Source organism: Teleopsis dalmanni, chromosome 2 (genome assembly GCF_002237135.1).
Source record: "Teleopsis dalmanni isolate 2A chromosome 2, ASM223713v2, whole genome shotgun sequence".
Taxonomy (NCBI): domain Eukaryota; kingdom Metazoa; phylum Arthropoda; class Insecta; order Diptera; family Diopsidae; genus Teleopsis; species Teleopsis dalmanni.
Window position 1 is genome coordinate 97,662,820 of NC_051847.1, and position 22,662 is coordinate 97,685,481.

A 22,662-nucleotide genomic window follows, 5' to 3' on the forward strand; every position below is an offset into this window, starting at 1 on the left:
TTTATGTTCATTAAATCAATAAAAATCCTATGAAATTGTAAGATACTTAATTATACTTATACTTCATAATTATATTTTTATTTTATTATTTTATTATTTTATAGATTATTATATATATTTATTAAAAATTTTTGGATTTTCATTCAATTATAATTTCGGATAAAATAAATATAAGGTTGGTTAAGGTCATTATAAATAGAATTTTTACAAAAACAAGTTTATTTATGATGACGTTAGCAATGAACCGAACAATTAAGGCTGCACTTGCATTGCGTAGGTGTAAACGAACTGTGATGCGCCTTAAAGGATTTTGTGTATATGTTGTGCATCGTAAAATATCCAAAAATTATTCTCATGCAACCTAGAAGAGGAAAACTCTGAGGACAGCGTTCAGTATAAAAAGTATATTATTATTTAATATAATTTTTGGAAATGCTTTTTAGAGGAAGAAGAATGATGCTGCCTGTGTTCTCCGTTCGAATATTCCTGTTAATTACTTTGGGTTGCGAGGGTTTAATTGAATGAAATAAATTTATTTCCGCTTCACAATTAAGAAGCTTTGATTTCCATTTGCAAATGTATCCTCGAATTATCAAATACAATTCATTTGGAATTCAATTTTGTTGCCCTTTTCAACGTCGGAAAATAATTGATTTCCTTCTGGTTTTTCATTTCATTGTGTAGAGCTTTTATTAAATTACTCGAGGCAATTGAATTAATTACATTTCGGAGTTTATTTGCATTAAGGATTCGAAGACCAGTAACCAATTATGAAATATTAAACAAAATGTTACTTATTAAGTAAAATATTATTTTTAATTAATTTAAATAAATATTTTGAAATAATATTTACAAATTTAAAACAAATATTTTTTAATTAACTTAATTATAACAATTTTTTTTTGTGTATAAATTTTGTATACTCTTACATAAAAAACATTTTAAATAAAATTATATTTAGGTACACAAAAAAGGTAGAACACCAGTACACACCACCACAAAGGTGGATTTACTTCCTTGCTTCCTAATTATTTCTGAACTCCATATATTAACTAGATGTTACATACAATGTTACGAATTAATTTTTTCTGTGATATTAAATTACATGGTTTGGCATGGTTGAGGAAAAAGTTACACACACTTTAAATAAAATACAATACAATTTCGCAGATTAAGACTAACACCTCACCAGCGTGGCATCCTTTACTGTTGTAGTCCTGTAGCAATTGTCTGTCTAGTATTTCGATATCGAATATTTTTTCTGAATATATACAACAGTGGAGACAAAATGTTAAATATTTAGGTGTTATACTTGTTAGGGTCTAAATTACACATGGACTATTTTTGTGACACAATAAATCTATTGATTAAGAAATTGCTGCTTTTAATTAATAGACAGTTATAGTGAAAGTTGTTCTCAAAGTATTTTGGTTTATTTTTCTAATACGAACTTCAGAAATATGCAGTTTATACAAAATTATTTTTTAAAAATAATATATACCTAACTGTTGTAGAAGGAAAGTAGAAAAATTTGCTAGTAAAAATAAAGCTACTATAAAATGGGAAATTGACTAAAATCATCAATTATATAATCAATTATATATTGTACTGATATAATTAATATATACTGAAATAAACAGTGTCAGTCAAATCCCTTTAAAAATCGTAAATCAGATCCCTGAAATTTATAATAATCTAAGTAAGCTACCAGGAATTGTGATTCTATCTGAACGTATCCTACACTTTAAGAATCCAGACAGTTGGTAAAACAAAGTTTACATAATTTCTACGAAATATTAGGTTCGCAAATGTTGGGTTGGAAATTGAAAATCCTTATTTAAAATATTGATTAATATAATTATTTAAATGAGGGTAAATGAACGATTTTAACACTTAAAATAGATAATTGAAGTTAGATATTTTAATGACAGTAGCCATGATGGGTGGTAATTATTGGTTAGTATTTGTATTATTATTTAAACAATACGTTTGATTACTCACTAAATTACAATCATTTGCTACATACATATCTGCAATATTCGTACATGCAAGGTTAACTGTAGTCCGTTGTATGTTAAGTTCAAATTCTTGACATTTACATAAGGAGCATTCCAAAGTAAAGAGTACTTTCTAAAAATAAGTACTTATAGGGAAACTATGTATTGGCAATTACATATGTTGCTAAAGTATATCCTACACAGATGTGTGGTCAATATTTTAGGAAATTTAAACGAATAGAACGGAGTTAATATATCTATTTGTTTAAAAATGCGTATCAAAAAAGGTACGGCCCTATGCTGGTCCTAGGACTAGAAGTAGGTGGGGCCCTATATCAAAAGATAATAGTTTTGTTTTAAATTTAGTAAATCCTTTATCAAAATATTTCGATTAATATATCAAATTTAATTTAAAAATAAACAATCATTAAAACGCATGAATATAAAAACGTAAACATACAATTTTAATCATATATCACTAAAGAGTATACCGTACAGACATATGTAATTGTCAATATATGGACTTCTTTCAAACATCTATACAGTGGACTTACTTTAAAACCCACGTTACATACAGAAATATATAATCTTTAACAAGGCCACATCGTTCACCCACTTCTTGCACACTATTTATGAAATTATTTTTGTATTAATAAAATTAAAATATCGGAGAGATGCAAAAACTTAATTAAATTCACCTTCATTCGTCAAATAATGAAATTCCAATCGTACATTCCCAAAAAATTTAATAAAGAACGAAGTGTTAAGGAATGTCTGTGTTAACGTCCTAATCTGTTTTTTTCATTAAGGGAATGTCACGCGAACAATCAAAAACCTATCTACATCGTTAATTTGTTGGGATGGGAAAGGAGCAAGAATTTTTTGAATTTATTAAAGAAATTCATAACAGCTTCATTTGCATAACATTTTTTATTGACAGAACAAATTCCTTAGCTGGTAAACTACGTGCGTATGTAGACCAACAGGCAATCATCTGCATCTTTTTTTCTGGAAAAAGTCATAAACTTTATTCACGTATTCCCATACATGCTTCCATTTTGGGTTCACGCCATAGAGCAGCTTGTTCCTTGAGCATATTTGGAGCATACAAATGATGTAAAATAACATGAAACTCAATGTGCCATAGTTGAAGTACCGTGGCCTATAATTAAGATTTGTTTCTTAATAATTTATCGATTTTATTGATTTCTTAATACTTGAATGTTCACTAATTATTAATTTTAACTTCAAATTGAAATTACATATTAATAAGTAGAAATAAAAAGATCAAATAATTTTTATTTCACACTGTAAAATTTGAATGATATTGTACTAGGATAATAAATTTATGTCATATAATTGAATTGGCTTTCCATCAATAATGGTTCGTTTCAAGAGATGTACTCAAAATTCGCATAAAAATATTTCAACATAATAATTCTTGGACTGTACAAATCAGTAACAAGTGCTTCTAACAATTTGTCATAAATAAAAAAGATGTTTTTATTTCCAGCGGCATTTTAAGTGATTGTAATTATTTTTTAAAAGCACAATTTCAGTTTAAAAGGAAGATACGATTATAAGGCCGACAATGATGAGCACATTTTGTTGGCTGTCGCTTCTAATATGGATGGCAAATGGTTCATGGGCTCAACGTTCTCCATACTCTTTGCAAGCAGCTGTGGATGAGTTACACCATCGCGAGGCTGCTAAATATCCCCTTAACGCACCGCCTACACAGCAACATTTCTTCGGCAGCGCAATGGGCAGTGCTTCTGAACAGGATTACTGGGATGAAGGTATGTTATGTAATGTAACCGAAAACGTAAATTGAATTCTTTCTCTATTATAATGTTGCTTAAAATGAAGCGAAAAGTTTTTATTTCTATTTTCGAAAACGTTGATAACCTCTGTATATTTTAATCATTATGTTATATACATTCACTTTTCATTACTTATAATATCTCTGTGTATATGAAACTTTAACAAGACTATTTAAAACTCTATAATCTTTTTATAATAAAAAGTTTTATTTTAATGTCAATATGACAGAAGTGATTATTTTTTACTTAAACAGAAACTGTGGTATTTAATAGAGAAGTTTCGCAAAATAGTGAACTACAAGAACAAAAACTCATTTTATATTATTTTAATTAACTGAATTTTTGGCTGACTATACAGCTGTTTCGTGTATTGCTAAATACCCATCATCAGTGGTCTTAGAAATAATTCTTGTAATTAATTATTTGTAAATAATTTTTTTTTTGAGATTGTAAGTGCCAGGAATTGAACTCGTGCCCTGCCAAATTTGAAGCTCAGAATCAGCGTGTCCTTAACCAACTGACCCAAAACCGTACTTGACTTGTAAGTTCACATATTTTTCTGGAGTTTTGTTAATTTGTGAAAGTTTTATTAAAAAATTCACTTGCTGTGTTTATATTAAAACAAAATCATAAACCAGCTGTAGAATAAATGAATTAATTAATTATATTTTTATTTTTAATTGTTAAATTTCAATACTATTCTTTTGTAAAAGCATTTTTTATTGCAGTTTATTTCTTTTTATAATAAGAAGTAATTGATATCTAATTTCATATGATATTCCTTTCTTTTGAGTATGAAATATCTTTTTATTATTAAGAGACTTGGTTTCTTGGAAGTCTGTATTGAAGGCACTATATTTAGTTCAAACTGACTTTTCAACGAAATTAGAAAAAATATAACAAACAAAAATATTTTTCAAATTTGTTATAATAATCTTTTGACGTTTCCGAAAACAATGAAATATTGTTTTCATCATTATATTTTTCATTTATACGAATACAACGACTATTTTTCGAATTACTATTTTCGCTCTAGGTAAAAACATCACAATTTTAATCTTACCACTGCATTTAGAAATATTTCCGTATTGGTCAAAATAATGTGGATGTGTTATAAGTAGTAAAACCTCTAAGTCATTGCTTTCTAGCCTTTTGCATATTGTGCCCCGCCTAAGACCCATTGTACTATCCACTATAATCTGTTCTAAATAAAAACTTAAATAAAAACAGGAAAAACTTTGTGTAAACGGAAATGCCTTTAAATAGTCAAATTGTCCCTCTGTGTACTGGAGGCTTCACGTTGTAAAACACTGGTCTAGGTTTAGAACAACGTATGGGAGTACTAATATTCTCCTAGATGGAGAATAATGGTAATGTTAATTACCGTCACGTTTATTTAAATTCCTTAAAAAAAGGAATTTCTAAGTAATGCAATATATGCTCTTCAAACTTGTTATGCTCAATGGCTCAGAAAGATATAGGAATGTTTTTGCATAAAGTAAATCTCTAATAAGATATTAGAGATAAGAAGAATAATAATCTTCTATAAGAATAAGAAGAATCTGATAAGAAAAAGTATGATATTTTGTTTGCTCTCCAGAGGATTAAGAGAGCCACTATATATATCATATCAACAAAACATTTTTATTCATAATATCATAATATTTTTTAAATATATTTATTGTATTTATTATATTTGTATGTAAATTGATATGAGACTAAAAATAATGTGATATTTTGCATTTAAGTGACCTCTTCTTCCTATATTTTTTTTCAGATTGAAACTGCTTTATTTGAACAAGAATATTTTTATAAATAAAAGCAATATAGTAAGGAATCTTATAATGATTAAATATCAAACTTTTCCTTAAGTCTAAAATACTATAAAGAAAAAAGAAAAAATGCAAAGTTCCTTTGCAGTTCTCTCTTTAATTAAGATTGTCAATAAAAAAAAGTTCTGTTAATGTTTTTAAATTTTAAATCTTTAAAAATCTTACTTTATTTAATATAATTATTACATGAAATTTAGTTTTCTAAGTAAAAATAGATATATTTTGCATTGAAATTCAGTCATATTAGTTAGATAAACTAGTAGTGGCAAACCTAGGTAATGATTCAACTATATTATGCTACTGCGACAAAAGCATTTTTTGAAGCCTAATAAAATATGAATACGTGATATTATAAATCGCCTAGTAACTTGAAATTTATTCATATCAAAATTATTTCTAGTTATAACAATTTAAATATTTTATAAAATATATATACCAGACTACTTTATATAATTCGGACATTGCATAATCCCGGCTTCGCATGAATCTTCTTTCTAAACTCCCTAATCAGAACAAAAAAAATAAATATTCCTTTAATCATTCGGATACATATATTTGGAAGTTCATTTGCCAAATTAATGGATAGACATGCCTGTCATCCCCTTTAGTAGTCGTATAAACTGCTACATTCAGTATCAAATTTAATAAAACTTTGTGATATATTTGATGATATTGCTTAAAGTTCAATATCATATAAATTAGACTGTTTTATTTACAGTATTGGTAAAAATAAAAACCCCTCGGTAAATCGATTATTCAGCACCCCGATGAACTCTTGAAACATAATTGTTCGGATTAACATGTTCACGTAGTACTAGAAATATATTTGTTGAGTGCAATCTGTCATATCATTTCCATTTGTTTTGTTATAAAAATTGCATGAAATTGGACCATCGTGAGCATCACCCGCATTATATCTGTGTGTTAACCGCGAATATATCTCTGATTTAGTTTATTTTATATAATGCCCAAATAAATAATATCGCGTAAAATAATATAATATTAGAATATTTGACTTAGATATACAAATTAGGGTATCTGAAACCTTTTTGAGAGATTAAGAATTATTAAATTGTATGGGGGAGGGAGCTATTAGATTGACTAATTTTGGGTAATTTTAAAGGATTAATTATTTAAGATTGATTCTATCTCTATTCTACAAATGTATTTATGATGATGACTCGTTATAAAAACGTCCTAAACAAATATATCGGCTTCATAAATCAATTATAGTGAAGACACTTTACTATTCGATTTGGAGATTTGGACAACATCGTACATGGTATGGCAGTCATTTTTCAACGTTCCCATTTTATATATTGGCTTACAAAATTATTAGTTCACTTTTCATTTTATCATAAAAGAAAATTATTCCCGAATCATAAAATTTTCCTAAATTAAAAGTGACTCAATAACCCAACTTATAACGTTGTAAAATTATTAAAAATCTGATAAATTATTGCACAAGAATGAAGTAAATAAATTAATGCATGTTTCCTTTAAATATCCACTTTCGACCACATACATACACTCTCCACTTTCCCCACTTACAGATATCGATTCCCCAGCAAACACCTACAACAAAAACCGTAACCGTCATAGAGTAAACAATCTGCTAGCCAAGTATTTGGAACGTGAGAATTATGATGCCGATCATGGTGGATTGTCCTTAGGACCATTTGGTGGCTACGAATTTGATGAGGATAATAATAACTTTCCTAACTATCCCGAAGAAACCAAACGTTCGTCATACTTTAGAGAACGTGACAATAAGTATGGTAAGTGCAATCGCGCTCTGAAATAGGTTAGCAAAATTTTCTGAATGGAAATGAAAGTGTAAAAAGCACAAATACGAACTTTAATCCAAATTAATGTAAAGGATTAAAGGGCCAAGTGAGGAAGAAACTAAGCATCCTTTCATACGAACATATTTAAATGTATGTCCAATTTGATAAGTGAATTCACTCGGAAAAGCAGTGAATTACTCTTACAAAAGTTGACGGAAACATCGGCTCCACATTAAGTGCGATTGGTGATAATAGGAAATGCAAAAAAAAATTTCATAATAAAAAAAAGAAATACATGTGTGGATGAAAATCGGTTTTTTATGAAAATCCATTTCACTTTTGGGTCTTAATTTATTGCACACATAAAAAAATAATAATTTATGCTTTCATTCAGTTTTCCTTCAACTGAAATAAAATCAAGAATAATTTTGTTTATTTTAAATAAATATTTAATGGACTTTCCTCTGGTACTTTTAGTTAATAGTGTATTATTCCAAGTTCAGGGAATGGGATTCACTGAATTAAAATTTGAAAAAATTAGATTTTGTCATTCTCTATATATGTATATGTACATATCATTGCTATTTTAAGAAGTTATTTATTTTAATAAAGTATATATTATATAATCTGGAAAACAAATGAAAATAATAGGTTCTTTACGAAAATTGTAGTATATTTTAATGTATAGTGGATTTCAATTTTCAAGAATAGATTTAATAAACAATGTGAAAACAACTAAACTTAGTTTACAATCTAATTGAATATACACATACAAAATTAATAGTAGTAAATTAATAGTATTTTACAAAATAAGCATATAAGAAGAGAAGTGACAATATTATTGTTATATCGCAGATTCAGGACCCGTATCAGTATTTCGAGAGCGTGATGCTCAAGTATCTAATGGACCAGAACATGCAGAGCTTACTGAACAGTTCTTACGAGAAATTGAGGAGACACAAGAACATGAACGAGAGGAGCGCTATAAGGAAGCTTTACGCCACCTTTGGGAAAAATACCAACAACAAGAAAATGATATTGAAGGCGATTTGTTTGAGGAAAAGAAACGAATTAGGACTCCCCCATACTACATGTTAATGCAGAAAAAACGATCATATCCAGTACTTCCTTGGCTGCCATACTCGGAGCAAAAAAAACGTTTTCCAGTCGCTAAGCGCTCTACTAAACGTTCACTTCCTAATGAAGAAGCACAATTTGGTAAAACGGACGAAAAAGTTGCACAAGAATTAAGTGAGTTATTTGGTACATCGGATGATGAAAAGAAGAAGCGCTCCATTAATCAGGAAAATAAAGTGTCCACTACAAATATACCCAACACTTCTGCTCCAAATGATATGCATTTAGAAACACCAATGAGGAAAAATAATTTGACTGAAGAAAGTGCTAGAGTTGTACCACAGGCAACAGCAGTTAGCTCACAACATAGCCATCAACATGGTCATGCTGGTTATCATGGTCACACTCATACTGACCATAAGCACAAAAAACGTAGCCATTCACCAGATAGTCATGAAGAACCCGAAGATTCGGAAGAACATGATGATGAACATGAGGAGGAGGAAGAGGAAGAAGAACATGAAGATTTCGAAGAAGAAGAGGAAGAAGAACGTAAAAAGAAAAGAGATCTCACAGCTATGAAGAAGAAAAGAACTGTAGGTGAAGTTTTGCAACAGCGACAGATCCTTCCAGATGATTTAACCAACTTACGTAAAAAGAAGTCAATACAATGGTCAAAGTATTTTGGACTTGATAGAAAAAAGAAAGCTGTAAAGAGGGAAAATAAATTGGAGTAAGTTTTTCAATAAACATAATTTTTATTTATTGTTTGAAAAAACAAAAAATAGATCACGTATTGCTCTTTTATTACAAAAAAAAACACATTGTTTTTTAATGATAATAATATTTTATCAATAACTTAAGTTTCCTTCTACATTTTTCTTTAAATAATATGTTTATAATTTTCTAATAAAGTACTTATAAAAATATATTATATTAATTTATTTATTGTTTGAAAAAGAATAAACGATGATGAACTCAATGCGGAAGAAAAAAAGAAACGAGACCTCGATATTGATAAATTAGACAACATGGATAGAAAACTACAATCAATTGAAGACTTTATTATTGATGAGACTATTAAATACACCGGTGCACATGAAGGTAAATAACTTAATATTTCTATATTTGAATGCAAATGAAAATGTTTAACTATTCCAGGAATAGCTAATCCGGAAGAAATTCGTCGGCTTAAAGATCACGTACTTTCACGTCTAGCTACTGCATATAGTCTAGAAAAAATGCGTAGAGCTTTAGAAAAATTGCGTCAATCTGTTGATAATGAAAATCACTTGTTGCGAAATGTCATAGATCCAGAAAAAAGAAATGAAGACATTGAAAACCAAATCGATAACGAAAAACGCTTATCTATAAAAAAGGAGAAAGCTCCCGAAATAGAGAACCCACAGTAAGTATTTACTTTCCAAAATAAGTGTACATGATGAAGTCTTTTATTTTAAATAAATGCAGTGGTTCGTTAAGTGATGAAAAAATCAAGGAGCTTAACTCTATTGTGATGATTAATGGGAATAAAGCTCATGGAAGAAATGTTGTTGATGATATGGATGGAGATATGGAAGAAATGAGGAAAAAGAAAAAGCGCAATGGTTACTTACGTTATCCTGAATTACCAAATGGAATTAATGGATTTGATGTAGGAATGGGTGGAGCACGTTACGAGTCATTAAACGATGCTTATTTAGGAAATAAAAATTATATTTTTGGCTCAAATCAGTGTCCATTAATCGAGTCGATGGCTGAACGGTGTCGTGGGGTTGATTTATTAAGTGGAGATATTAATCAAGAGCTTCTACCCATATGTGGCGTCCACCAAATATGTTATTTATGCGTAAGTAAAATTTTTTGACTTTTCAAAATTATGAAAAATAATTAATTACGAGTATAAGTATTTGAAAAAAGTGTCTATCTTCTGAGCTAGGTACTGAAACTATGAGGTTTTATATCAAATAGCTTGATGATAAACGTTAGAATAAAAAATGTAACCAATGTTTTGCAGACACATGGGTCTTGATAACGAGGACGTTATTAGATATAATACCTTTTTCTCTTTTAAAAAATTTATAAAAATATATTACTTTCATTTGCAAGAAAGATTGAGATTGAGATTTTCGTAATGGAAGTTAAGGTAATGTAGTAATGGACGTAATGTAATGTAATTAAGGTGGACAATATAGAACACTTAAAATACGTTTGAGTAGAATATATGCAAATTAGAGAATTGGAATTTACATTTCCCTATAAAGTATAATAAACTGAGAGGAGTAGAAAAAACATTTAATTTGAAAATATGATTGCGAGTACTTGTTTAGTAGCAAATCAAATATAATTTTTGCAATACGGTTGATTGATGACATTCCACGATAATTACTTGATGAGTCTTTTCTTAGATAATCTGTACACATTTGAACTATCTCGGAATAGAACACATCAAGAGCATTTTTTAGAAATTCGGAATGAACTCATAGTTTATAGAGATAACTATATAATAATCGTGTTAGATATCAAGTGATTTCTGCGAAGACCTGCAAAAGCATTCTTTTTGCGTTCCTTTATTTCCAATTATTTATGTTTCGTATTTTGATGTTCAGTTGCTGGTAATATTTATTGTTAGCTTTGCATAGATTTATCTCATTTCAATTTATAATTTTAGCATGGACAGACTTTATTTACTATTAGGTAGGTCTGCTTCTTGAATGGTAAAACTACTTTTTGAGTCTCTTTTCATATTGTCAACGTACTTCAATATAAAGTGAAACTGTTCCAATTTTTAGATTTCTACCTAACTTTTCTTTCGTCATTTAGTATGCTTATTAAAAAAATTATTTAGTGAATAATTAGTAAAAATTCAAAATTATTAGTAAAAGAAGCGCATAGCTTTTATACCATACATGATAAATAATGAATATTAATACTGATTCTATAATATAAGCAATCTTTTAAATCAGGGCTATCCAAAGCACAGCCCACATGCTTCATATGGCACTCGGATAATATTTGTACGGCCCGCTTGAGATCAATGTCCTTTCATCAATGCTCGATGAATATGAAACGAAGAGAGTTTTTACTATATAAATTACGTTTAAATATAAAAAAATATGCACGAAATTTTAATTTTACAGTTTAGAATATAAAAATTAAAATGTATATAAATTCGATATTATACAAAATATATATAATTTTTATAGGGTACCTCCCAAGTGGCTTGCGATTATCAGTATTTAGCGGAAGCTGAGAGCATTTGCGGCGCAAATAATGATTGCGAAGCTGCAGCTCGTTCTGTTTTGATGATATTGCGAGGATCTTCGGTGCCTCAGTTGGGTCCAAAAGAATGTCTTAAAAATCCATGCTTGTATAGTGCGATGCGCGAAATCGGGCTTTAAAGATCTGAAAGAAGTTATGTACAAATGAAAAGCCTATTGTTTATAAATATTAGAAACGAACACACAAAGTGAATTGCAAAATGAAGTTAATAAATTGTATAACAAATCTATATTATTCCATATAAATGCAAATATATATATATATACATATATATTAAAAATGAACGGATTTCTGTTTAATAGAACTTAAAATACTAATTTACAAACTAAATCAAAATATTTGAAATATATTTTATTTTAGAGAAATTTTACACACTAAACATTAAAGCTAAAATCAAATAAAATAAAAAATATTCGTAATATGAAAAATTGATGTGTAACCACTAAAGTGGATAGGAATCAAAGAGAACAGAAAATGTAAAGAACTCTATATTATAATATATAAAATATAAAATATAATAACCATATTTAAAGTTATATTGCATATATAGTATTGAGTGTAATTTGAAATTTTAATAAATGTTTATATGTTTCGTAAACTTAACCACTGAATTTAAGAAGCATTCCATATAATCATATAATGTATAACCATCTATATGTTTAAATGTAAGCACATATATATTATAGACCTAGACACTTAGATAACATATATAAAAGATATATAACTTATGTAATTGAACAAAACAAACTTATTATTATATATGGTATGTGTTGTATTCACTAATTTTCATTTTAAATTTCAAATGCAAGAAATAAGTATTTGATCAAGAAAACATATGGCAGCTACAAAATGGTTTTATTATATTGAATATTTGGCACGTTAAATGCTTATGTAGTTTACAAAGGAGCGACAGGATCTAGTCTCGACGCTCATGCCACACAGAATGCATACGAAGCACAGTCCAGGCATTTGTAACCCAGAGTAGATCTACATATATAATCCCCATATTTAGAGCATTCATCAACTTATATAAGCATTAATTGTAATATTTTGTCCAAATTCATATAATAGAACTCCATTAGAAGTACACGCATGAGCAGATATTAGAGTATTAAATAACTCATACATTTATAGTAAGTAAAGCATATAATAAATCTAAATCACATGTTCTCAATACGTTTTTGCTCCGTGCAGATACGCATAAATTTATTTATAATAATCAAAGTGTTTATAAAACAAATATGTATGTAATTTTAACTTAATTTCTTATTATCTTACATTGGATGTTTAATGTTTTATTAATATAATCAAGTAAAATAAATATACTTATATACCATAAGTTACAAATATATATTGATATGAAAAAGAGAAATACCTTAATGGATATGAAACGGCAAATAAGTAAAGAATTGGGAATACTCGTATATAATTAAAAAAATATAGTAAAATAATGAATCTCAAAATCTTTAATATGTAAAGGACAAAATAAAAAGATATTCGTTTGAGAAATTAAAATAAACTGAATTGCTGATGTAACAATAAATTAATAAATAAACATTTCCATAATCAATTTTTTTTTTCTTTATGTAATTGCAATCGCAAATTCGTTTGGTTTATTGACAATCCCGATGCTTTGAGGAATGTTGTTGTATCTAAATATTTATTTAAATATGGTTTGGCATATGTAGAAGAAAATTTATGAAAGTACAGTAATAAACATAAACCTACATATTGTGGGATGTTGAGACAGCGCACCGTCCATTAAACGGTCACACTATAGTGAGGGATTAGCCGAAGTAGACCACGAAACGACGAAACGTATATATTGTGGGATGTTGGGACAGCGCACCACTCATTAAGCGACCATACCGTAGTGAGGGATTAGCCGAAGTAGACCACAAAACGGGTTGGGTGTTTTTTCGTCTTTAAATTTTCGGATGTCGTTACTGAGTTAAAGCCAAAGTGGCTTCCGTTCGCATAACTAAACCGCTTGTTAATGCAAGCAGCTCATTTAGCTTGAGGTTGCCTGCAAAGCCATACCCAACCCAATGGTGTCCCAAGATAGTCTTTCTCCTACTTGCGAGTGCTAGACATTGGTATTGGTTAATGCAAGCAGCTCATTTAGCTTGAGGTTGCCTGCCAAGTCATCGCCAACCCAATGGTGTCTCAAGACAGTCTTCCTCCTACTTGTCACTGTCGGACATTGGCAGAATATATGCACCGCTGTCTCCTTTTCTTCTATTCGCAGTCTGCAAGTGTCTTCCTTAGCTAGAGTTATCTTTTTGAGGTGATACTTGAAGTTTCTATGTTCATTAATCAATGAGGTCAGCCAGCTTAGGGTGCTCCGTGGATAGCTAAGCACTTTTATCGTTTCCCTGGTCATGGTTTCGGCATCATGACCTTAGTCTGCCTAAAGGAACTTATAAACCTAGTACAGCGAGGCGATTATAATCTAAACTAGATTGCAACTAGGCAACTTATAGTAAACAAGAAGTGGACTCAATGTCTATGTTGAATCTAAATTTATTGATTAAGTTTTCACAGTATAAATTCGTACACAGTTATAATGGCTAAAGCTGTTGCTGTAATTGCTACATATTTGGTATACTCTATTAAGTATATAGACATGTTAGTTCTACTATACCTACATCGCAAATTTTAATATTTTAAAATTTATTAATTTGATAATTTTTTAATAACAAATTTTTATTTAACAAATATTTTATTAGGCAGATGTTATTATGGATCTATTTATTTTCCTATTTTTAAAGGTTTTGATATAATTATTAACTTTATATAGTAGAAATATTCCCAAAGCCAGCGCACCAATTACCGAAAGTGATCGGTTACTACAAATGCTGTTATTTTGGATTGCTGGAACCCATTGTTTTTGTTTTTTAGTTACTTTAATTCATTTACGTTGATTCGTTTTTCCTGTAAAATCGTTTGGGATCCAATACTGAATGCATATGTAATACTTTCAGATCATTTTAAACTTTTTCAGTCACTTCAGTAGCCTGTAAGTTATACCAGCCATTTCCCTTAGTCTTCGAACGTTTAATGTTATTAAGATCACGTTGTCACTTTTTATTCAATCTTTTAATCTTTTTCAAGTTCTTTTAAATTTCTAAGCTTGTTGTATACATCTGTTACACATTTAGTAGAAACTGTCCATTGGTATAGCAGGATCCTTATCAGCAGAAAGTTGCTTTACGTAAGTATGATTTCTGGGAATATTCTAGGATCGCAGGATTTTTGTCCGCAGTAAATTACTTACTTACTTACTTACTTATGTGGCCATAACAACCCGTTACCGAGTTTCGGCCTGACGCAGCATGTCTCCCCAGGCGCCTCTGCTGCGTGCGCGCCTTCTCCAGTCTCGTATATCAAGTCCAGTTAGTGCTCCCTCAACTTGATCACTCCACCGGAGACACGGTCTACCTCTACGTCTTCTTCCGCCAACTACTGCTTCAAACACCGCAGTAAATTACTTCATGTAAATATGATTTCTGGGAATATTCTAGGATCGCAGGATCTTTATCCGCAAGATCGCAAATGAAGAAAAATATAAGGAAGTATAGTAATAAACACAAATTTGGAGCAACTCCATGAGGTAGATTGTAACTAGGTAACTTATATTACAGTAAACAAGAAGTGGACTTAATGTCTAAGTTGAATCTGAATTTATTGATCAAATTTATACAGTATTTATACTTATTATAGACCTACCTGAATATTATAGGAAATATGTATAAACGGGGTACCACCTTCCAACGGTACGGAACACTGCGACGTGGTTGATTTTAACCGAACCGAACAAAAGACATTCGGCATTTCGAAAGAAAACCATAATGTCAACCTCCTAATATCAGAAGGGGAGAGTAGTTTTCGATCCAGTGACCTCCTCCTGGCTCAAATCAAGGCTGGGCAGTCACAGAAAATGTTACTGCAAGTCTCGTCTGCTTCTAAGCAGAGTCTCTGTGTACAGACCCATTTTGTTAAGGTGGTCAGTCCATGGAGACCCGTTAAATATCCCACTAGCAACCTCAACTCTGTTTTGCTGAATAAGGATACCTTACCGTTACTGTAGGGATGAAGCATCTCTTTAGCCTGAAGCTTACCTGGTATGTCGGCTGAGTAGCGATTTCTCTCGGCTGAAAACCATTTATCAATCAGAGACCTACTTGTAGACCAACTTAATCCGTAATATGGCTCCAATTCACAGAGTTCAATGGCACATCCTGACCTCGCAATATTGTCGGTAGACTCATTACCATTGATTCCTGTGTGACCATGCACCCAGCAAAGCATCAAATTGTTTTCGCTTGCCAGCTGCCACTTACCTGAATATTATGTACTCCTCGTATTTTTCATACAAATATGCTTATTATGCATTTTAATTTAATTTAAATGAATTTATTTTATTTTTTATTAATTTGGGATAAATGAAATTCCAATGCAAGTTAATGCAGAACTTTAAGAATTTTATTTGCGCAAAACAAAAGGACCAATAGAGAATACTAGTCTTTGCTCTTGGTATGTGCCGGTGTTATAGACACTAGTTAAATATGTCAAAATAATTATTTGTTGACAATATAATTAATATGCAGATATACTACAATTTTTTGCGGAAAGAGTTTACAAATGCCTAACGCATCATCACTATGTCGTCACAATAGTGGTATGCCCGGTTAGCATGGACTACAAACAATCTCCCTCACCATTTTTATTCTGGAACTTCATCGGAAATACTTCAGGATAGGGTCCCTATACTACAAAATTAGCCTGTGTACAGGCCTTGCTTAGGTATATATTTTCGTCTCTTTTTTAAAATTGGCTATTTTTCAGATCATTTACTAAAACATACCTAAAGTATATAGCTTTCAGTAGTGTTATATAAAATTCTACTGTTTCTTGTCCAAACAAGAAAATGACTGGTTAATAAATACGTGCAATAGGTATGTGTATTTTTGCTACAACAATAGTGAAGGGTGTAGAACTGCATGTGTATTATATTAGATTATAATCAGATAACTTTGCGAAACTTTGCGAATGTAGTAAACAAATGCTTAAAACTTCAAGCGAAAGAGAATAACGTGGTGCTGCTATTTGTAGCTACTGCTATTGCGTAGGTGCTGAGTAGTGGCTTAAAATCGATATCCTTGACAGTCTTATTCGATGTTTTTGAAGAAGTCATGTGCCAAAGGGATCGAAAAGAGTTGTCATTGGAGAATGACAACTTGGAGAATTGGAGAAGTTTAGTAATGACAGTTTATAGAAATTACAATAAATTTGTACAATTTTTCAATTGTTAAGACTTTAGTTTATTTTTATAAACATTATTTACAGCTGCATCTAAATTAGAGTATCTTAAGGCGTTAATTTCGTTAATGAAAATGTACAAGACGTTTATGTGTAGTAGTGCATAATTTTATGACGTCTACTGGCTAAAAAAGAAACAAATTATAGTTTCAAAACAAAAAAAACTCAGTTGTGCAAATTATCTTCGATTAAATTGTCTACAGACCTTTCACAAAGCGTTGTAAATTGTATAAACAATGACACAGCCTGTGCTAATTGTGCTCTACACTGTAGAGGTATTCACTCTGTCTTGCAAACTCATTGCAAGGTGCACGAAATGCGCAGATTGTGCAAGTTTGCTCTTAACAATAACAAAAAAAAAACACACAAAGTTTCTTGCAATTGCTTGCAATCTTGCTTGCAACGAAACAAAAAAGAAAAAAACAGCTGTTTTGATATGTGGTATGCTGCAAAAACAGCTGTTTCATTTTGATTGTGCAATTGTGCAATAATCTCGCACTGTTGCAATTTCGGTATAGCATTTTTGTATTTCACGAACTTTCAACACAGAGTGAATAGCCCTTATATGCTTATCAAAATAATAATATAATTGATTGAAGTGTAAAAGTCAAAACACACTGTTAGTCCTTCTTCTTTTTATTTGGCTCTACAGTCCACTGTGAACCTTTGTCTCCGCTGTTAGTTATTAATAATAATAATTAATTTTTATTTTTTTTTAAAAATTTGATTTTATTAAATTTAATTTTTTGTTTTATGTAATTTGCTATTCCTCTTTGTTTTCTTTTTTTTTGTTTTACACTTTTCCGATTGCTCAGTTACGCAAAATATTAATTTTTTCATCAAATTTGTGAGAGCGCGTAAAAAAGTCGGACGGAGTGAGGGATATAACTGTGGAATGTTCAACATTTTATTTATTACAAAAAATCAAAAAAACAGTCTTGAACAGCAGTCATCAATATGTTCTTGTACTGTAATAAATTAATACCAACTTGAACGGGCTATATGATTTTTACTGCTTTCCTAAAGTACTTGTTTTCGTTTCGAATTGATGATCTTTGGTTCTGCTATTCTGCTATATGAAGCTGTCAGTCAACCTAAAAATAAAAATAATATGCTGGCAGTGCTGACAACTACAACGAAAATAACAAAACAAATAGTTTTCTGAATCTAGTTACGTGTTATTATTTATAATACAAAAATTGTATTCAAAATCGAAAGAAAAGAAACTAAATTCTAAAATCCACATGACAAATTAAGGACACATTTTTCACTATACTGCACAGAAGGGCAGCATCCGACACCAATAGTTTTGACATACCATTGAGAGCAACGTGTACTAAAAAATAAAATTAAGTTTTCGAAACAAGTCGTCGTCAGCAAATTTTCTTTATAAGCCTGAAAGATAGAATATTTATAGCAATGGCTGATGTTAAAGTAGAGGTCTCCGGAGACATGAATGTTCCGAAACAACAGCAAAAATCACAGTTCGATTTTAGAAGGTGAATTTGAATTAAATTACTTTGTTATAAATTATTTTAAGGATTGTTTCTGTTACAGCTTCACACAATTGCAAAGAATACCAAGTCCCATGGAACTTATTCAATTAGCTAGAAAGTACATTCGGCCTTGGTCAGAGTTTCTAAATACTGGGAACTTTAAGCCAGCTGTTAGTATGCCACGACTAACAAACAGATATATCAGAAATCTCAAGTACTTTCAAAGCAATTATATTTTCGTCTTTATTGTGCTAATGATTTATTGCCTGTAAGTGCAGTGTGCAGTGCAACCTTTAAATAAACTATCTAAATCTACAATTTTGTTTTGTTCTACAGTATTACGTCTCCGTTAATTCTAATTGTGTTGGGTGCTGTTGCGTATGCAAGTCACAGAATTAAAAAGGCTCAATCACCTGTGACAATATTTGGGTACCAACTTAGTACAAGCCATCAAATTATGGCAGTCAACGCCGCTTCAGTTCCAATACTATTTTTGGTTGGAGCTGGTGCAGCATTATTTTGGGCTTTAGGTAAAATATCAAATAATATCAATAATATGCAGTTCAATTTAAAATAACTTACTTTTATTTTAGGTGCTTCCATCTGTGCTGTATCCTTACATGCAGTATTTTATAATATTGATGCCATTGTTACTGAAGAATCTGAAGGATTTTTGTCCGAAGTTGTGTAAAATTTATCATATTATTTGAAATAATATTTTTTTGCCAAATATGGGGCCTTAATGTACATATAATTAACATATTTTCAATTAGTTTCTTTCAACTTTTTTAAAAAATACACCATACTAATTATTTGTTACTACTCTTACATTATAGTAATTTATTCAAATAAAGAGAATATTCTCGAATTTTTCACAAATATTTAGGGACTTTAATTATTCATTATATAAAGTTAATAACTTGGTAAGTTAATATGTTAGACTGCGAAACACAAATATAAGAAATTTGTATTACATTTTGTTTTTATTAAATAGAGGAATTATACAAAATTTCATAGCTGTTTGCTTAAAACTAAACTAATGCAGCAAAATAGATATTATAAAATAACTTTAAATACATTTTAAATATTTTATACTGACTAAAAAATAAAAAAATCATTTTGTGAAAGTGTTCAGTTCGTGTTAAATTTATTTGCATTTCAGACTAACCAAAAAAATTTAAATACACTGCTTAACTTAAAAAGAACTATATTTGATCTATGATAACGCTGCTCCAGAAGATTGTTTTGATACGCGTTGTGAGTAAATGCGTCTTAACAAGCGATTACCACTCAGGAATGTTACAATAGCAATAGGTATAAGCAACCGCAAAGTTTGGAACATATTAAGTTTCCACCAGAAAACAGCAAAAAGTGTTAAAATGCTACCGAAACCCAAATGGAATCCAATTGTGCTAGGCGCTAAGTTAAAGTTAGATATATTTATACCCAATTTGCCCCACAAAATAAATAATAAGACCAGAGGTGTTAAACATAAGCCTGTAAATATATCAGATACAAATCTTGGTGGCCGTTTTTCTGGTACTCGAAACTGGTGAATAATTTCAGGAAGGGCAGTACGAATTGCTTGTTTCTTTGCATCTAAACATAAATAGTAATGAATATCGTTTTTTTTAAATTAATAATTAAAAACTACCTTTATGATCTTGTTGGAACTGCAAGTCAATATTAGCTATGTGCCATTGTAATGAATTGGAAAGAAAAGCATCTCCAATAATCAAAGAAATTTCATACTCTCCAGATTTAAAATTAAAGTCTCCAGCCCGTGTTCCAATATCAATATCAACTTTGTAAGCCCTGCTGCTATCTTGATCAGCTATAAAAATAACCTCTTCTCCAGTAATTTTATTTAATAAACGTACAAAAGATTGATGAACAGTCAGTGGCTATTTTGTATTTTACATATTAGATATAATAAATAGAGTATATTTATTTTAAAATTTACCTTATTTGTGTCGTCATCGATAATTATTGCCTTTAGTGAAAACTTCTGAGTTGCATCAGCAGATAATTTTTCTGATAATGTATTTGGATAATTGGCATTATATTTTTTAATAGTAGAAACAGCTGAAGTTTCTGCAACACTTATTTCTAGAGATTCAACCTTAGCTCGACCTAAAATCTTGAATGTGTACTGCTGTGTATATGTGTTTTCAGCAGTTATGTCAATAGTATAAATACCACGAACTGGTTTATAACGTAAAAGGTTTGCAGAAAATATAGTTTTATCTGAGGACTTCGCTACAAACTCAACTTTTTCGGCAAGCAAACTCCTATCTTTTTTTAACATAACTTTTCCATATATATTTTTAGGTACAGGTGAAACTGGTTTACCCAATAAGTCTACCACAGCAATACTCAATTCAGGAGAATTGGATGGCAATTGTTTATTTCCAAATATTTTTATGCATAGTGGTGTAATGTCTTTCACACTGTTCAATGATTTTAAAGCTTCAATTAATACATGCGCGCCTTTAGGAGTTTGTACCGATCGTCGGCTAAGGAAATAATTTGCAAACTTTTCTGCTTGCAACGCACTCATGGGTATTGGTTTGTTGTTAACTTTATCTACTGAAATCGCACCATTAATAACTAATGCAGTTATACTTAAACCACCCTCAAACTGCAACATTTTACCATCAACCTCATCTGCTTGTGCAATAGCATCTTCGACACGTTTTGCAACAAAAGAAGCCGCTTCACCCATCTCAGCTGCTAAATTAAAAGAATAACCCAAATTTATTAATGTGTCCTCTTTTTTCAACACCTCTTGCAGTTTTAGAGCTATTTTTTTAATAGCGTCTTCATCCACTTGAACTCCTAATAATTTGTGAGAGATGAATCTAAAATAAACTTCCTGAGTTGTTCCCAGATCATTTTTAAATGCAGCGTAGACTTTTGACAAAATAGATTCTGGTATTTTTTCTGCACAATGTAGGTTCTTGTTGGCAGCAATTAAATAAAAGTCTTTTTCGAAGTTCTTAAATTAAAACAAATTTTTTTTTATTTATAAGGAATTTTTTATACCATGTACTTACATTTAGCTTTGAATCTGTATGTGCTTCTACTATTTTTTTACATAGTAACTCCTTTTCTTTAGGATTTGTAACTTCAATATTTAGAGTCGAGTAATATATCGATTGCAAATCATTAGTTTGTAAGCCATCAGCGAACACTTTTTGCAGGCGATTTAAATCATTATTATCTAGATAGGTACTAACAGTTCTCGTAGCTAGAATTGCTGACAATCCCGTTAATATGTAAAAAATCGCAAAAACTGTAGGAAAACAAAACATTAAGAAAACATATTTGGAACAAGAACACTAAATGCAAAGGTAATAAATCTATATTCACACTATGTTTCACAAAGAATGCTCATACGAAACCGGCGTATTTAACCTCTGGCATAAATGCCGGGGATAATTGTTTTCAAAAATTCATATATACAACACAAGTGCATATACCATTTAGTAAATCCAATACCTAATTTTTTCATGTTAAGATAGTTTCTGCCGCAGAATAAGCGTTTGTTAAAACAAAATCGAATAAAAATTCTGCTACGCCTGTTTGGACAAATTTTTACACACGGTAAGTTTAAGTGACAGACACGTCAGCGGCTATGTTTATTGTAAATACTAAGCATTTTTATCAGTGTTGCATTTTCTGTTCTATTAAATTCTGATTAGATATCGTAAAAAACATAAAAAACTTTTAGTAGCAGAGTATTTATATGAATTAATACTACGTTTACTTTGCGAGATTAAGTTAATCTGCATTTTTAATCTCCACCGTTTACATTATGTATTGGAGATTAATTTTGACGTTCCTCTTGTGTTTTGGTCCTTGTGTTTGATAAATTTCTTTAAATAAAGCATTTAATCACAATTTTGTATAAAAAAATTGTAATATATGTTTAATATATAGTTTCATAACAATAATTTAACAAATTTATATAGTATTATGTATAAAACTATTATTAAACAAATTTAATAGAAATTTCACTACATTCGGATTTTTCAAATGCTTAT

The 22,662-nt window shown here is 30.1% G+C and overlaps 3 protein-coding genes across 5 annotated transcripts in view; 2 read left to right on the top strand and 1 right to left on the bottom strand.

Moving 5' to 3' along the window:
• LOC119686480 (DNA ligase 1) overlaps positions 1 to 13,054 on the top strand; it is a 30,625-nt gene extending 17,571 nt beyond the window's left edge. For 2 of the 3 annotated variants that reach the window (XM_038101059.1, XM_038101060.1), the window contains exons 3-9: positions 3,546 to 3,796; positions 7,206 to 7,430; positions 8,295 to 9,249; positions 9,478 to 9,620; positions 9,678 to 9,924; positions 9,987 to 10,365; positions 11,723 to 13,054. In XM_038101059.1, the coding sequence (XP_037956987.1) occupies positions 3,589 to 3,796; positions 7,206 to 7,430; positions 8,295 to 9,249; positions 9,478 to 9,620; positions 9,678 to 9,924; positions 9,987 to 10,365; positions 11,723 to 11,917 (2,352 nt within the window). In that variant the 5' untranslated portion in view covers positions 3,546 to 3,588 and the 3' untranslated portion in view covers positions 11,918 to 13,054. The remainder of the gene's footprint in view (positions 1 to 3,545; positions 3,797 to 7,205; positions 7,431 to 8,294; positions 9,250 to 9,477; positions 9,621 to 9,677; positions 9,925 to 9,986; positions 10,366 to 11,722) is intronic. The other variant, XM_038101066.1, reaches the window with a different exon arrangement.
• Positions 13,055 to 18,218: 5,164 nt separating this feature from the next.
• Positions 18,219 to 19,379, top strand: LOC119678621 (prenylated Rab acceptor protein 1-like). Its single transcript, XM_038090558.1, has 4 exons — positions 18,219 to 18,619; positions 18,678 to 18,884; positions 18,953 to 19,146; positions 19,210 to 19,379. Exons 1-4 carry the CDS (start codon positions 18,540 to 18,542, stop codon positions 19,305 to 19,307), a joined length of 579 nt encoding a protein of 192 aa, XP_037946486.1. The 5' UTR covers positions 18,219 to 18,539; the 3' UTR covers positions 19,308 to 19,379.
• A 354-nt stretch (positions 19,380 to 19,733) lies between these two features.
• On the bottom strand, positions 19,734 to 22,257 carry LOC119678620 (dolichyl-diphosphooligosaccharide--protein glycosyltransferase subunit 2-like). Its single transcript, XM_038090557.1, has 5 exons — positions 22,118 to 22,257; positions 21,673 to 21,911; positions 20,580 to 21,614; positions 20,271 to 20,520; positions 19,734 to 20,215 (listed from the first exon to the last, which is right to left on the bottom strand). The coding sequence occupies exons 1-5, from the start codon at positions 22,128 to 22,130 to the stop codon at positions 19,833 to 19,835; spliced, it is 1,920 nt and encodes a 639-aa protein (XP_037946485.1). The 5' UTR covers positions 22,131 to 22,257; the 3' UTR covers positions 19,734 to 19,832.
• Positions 22,258 to 22,662: the final 405 nt, after the last annotated feature.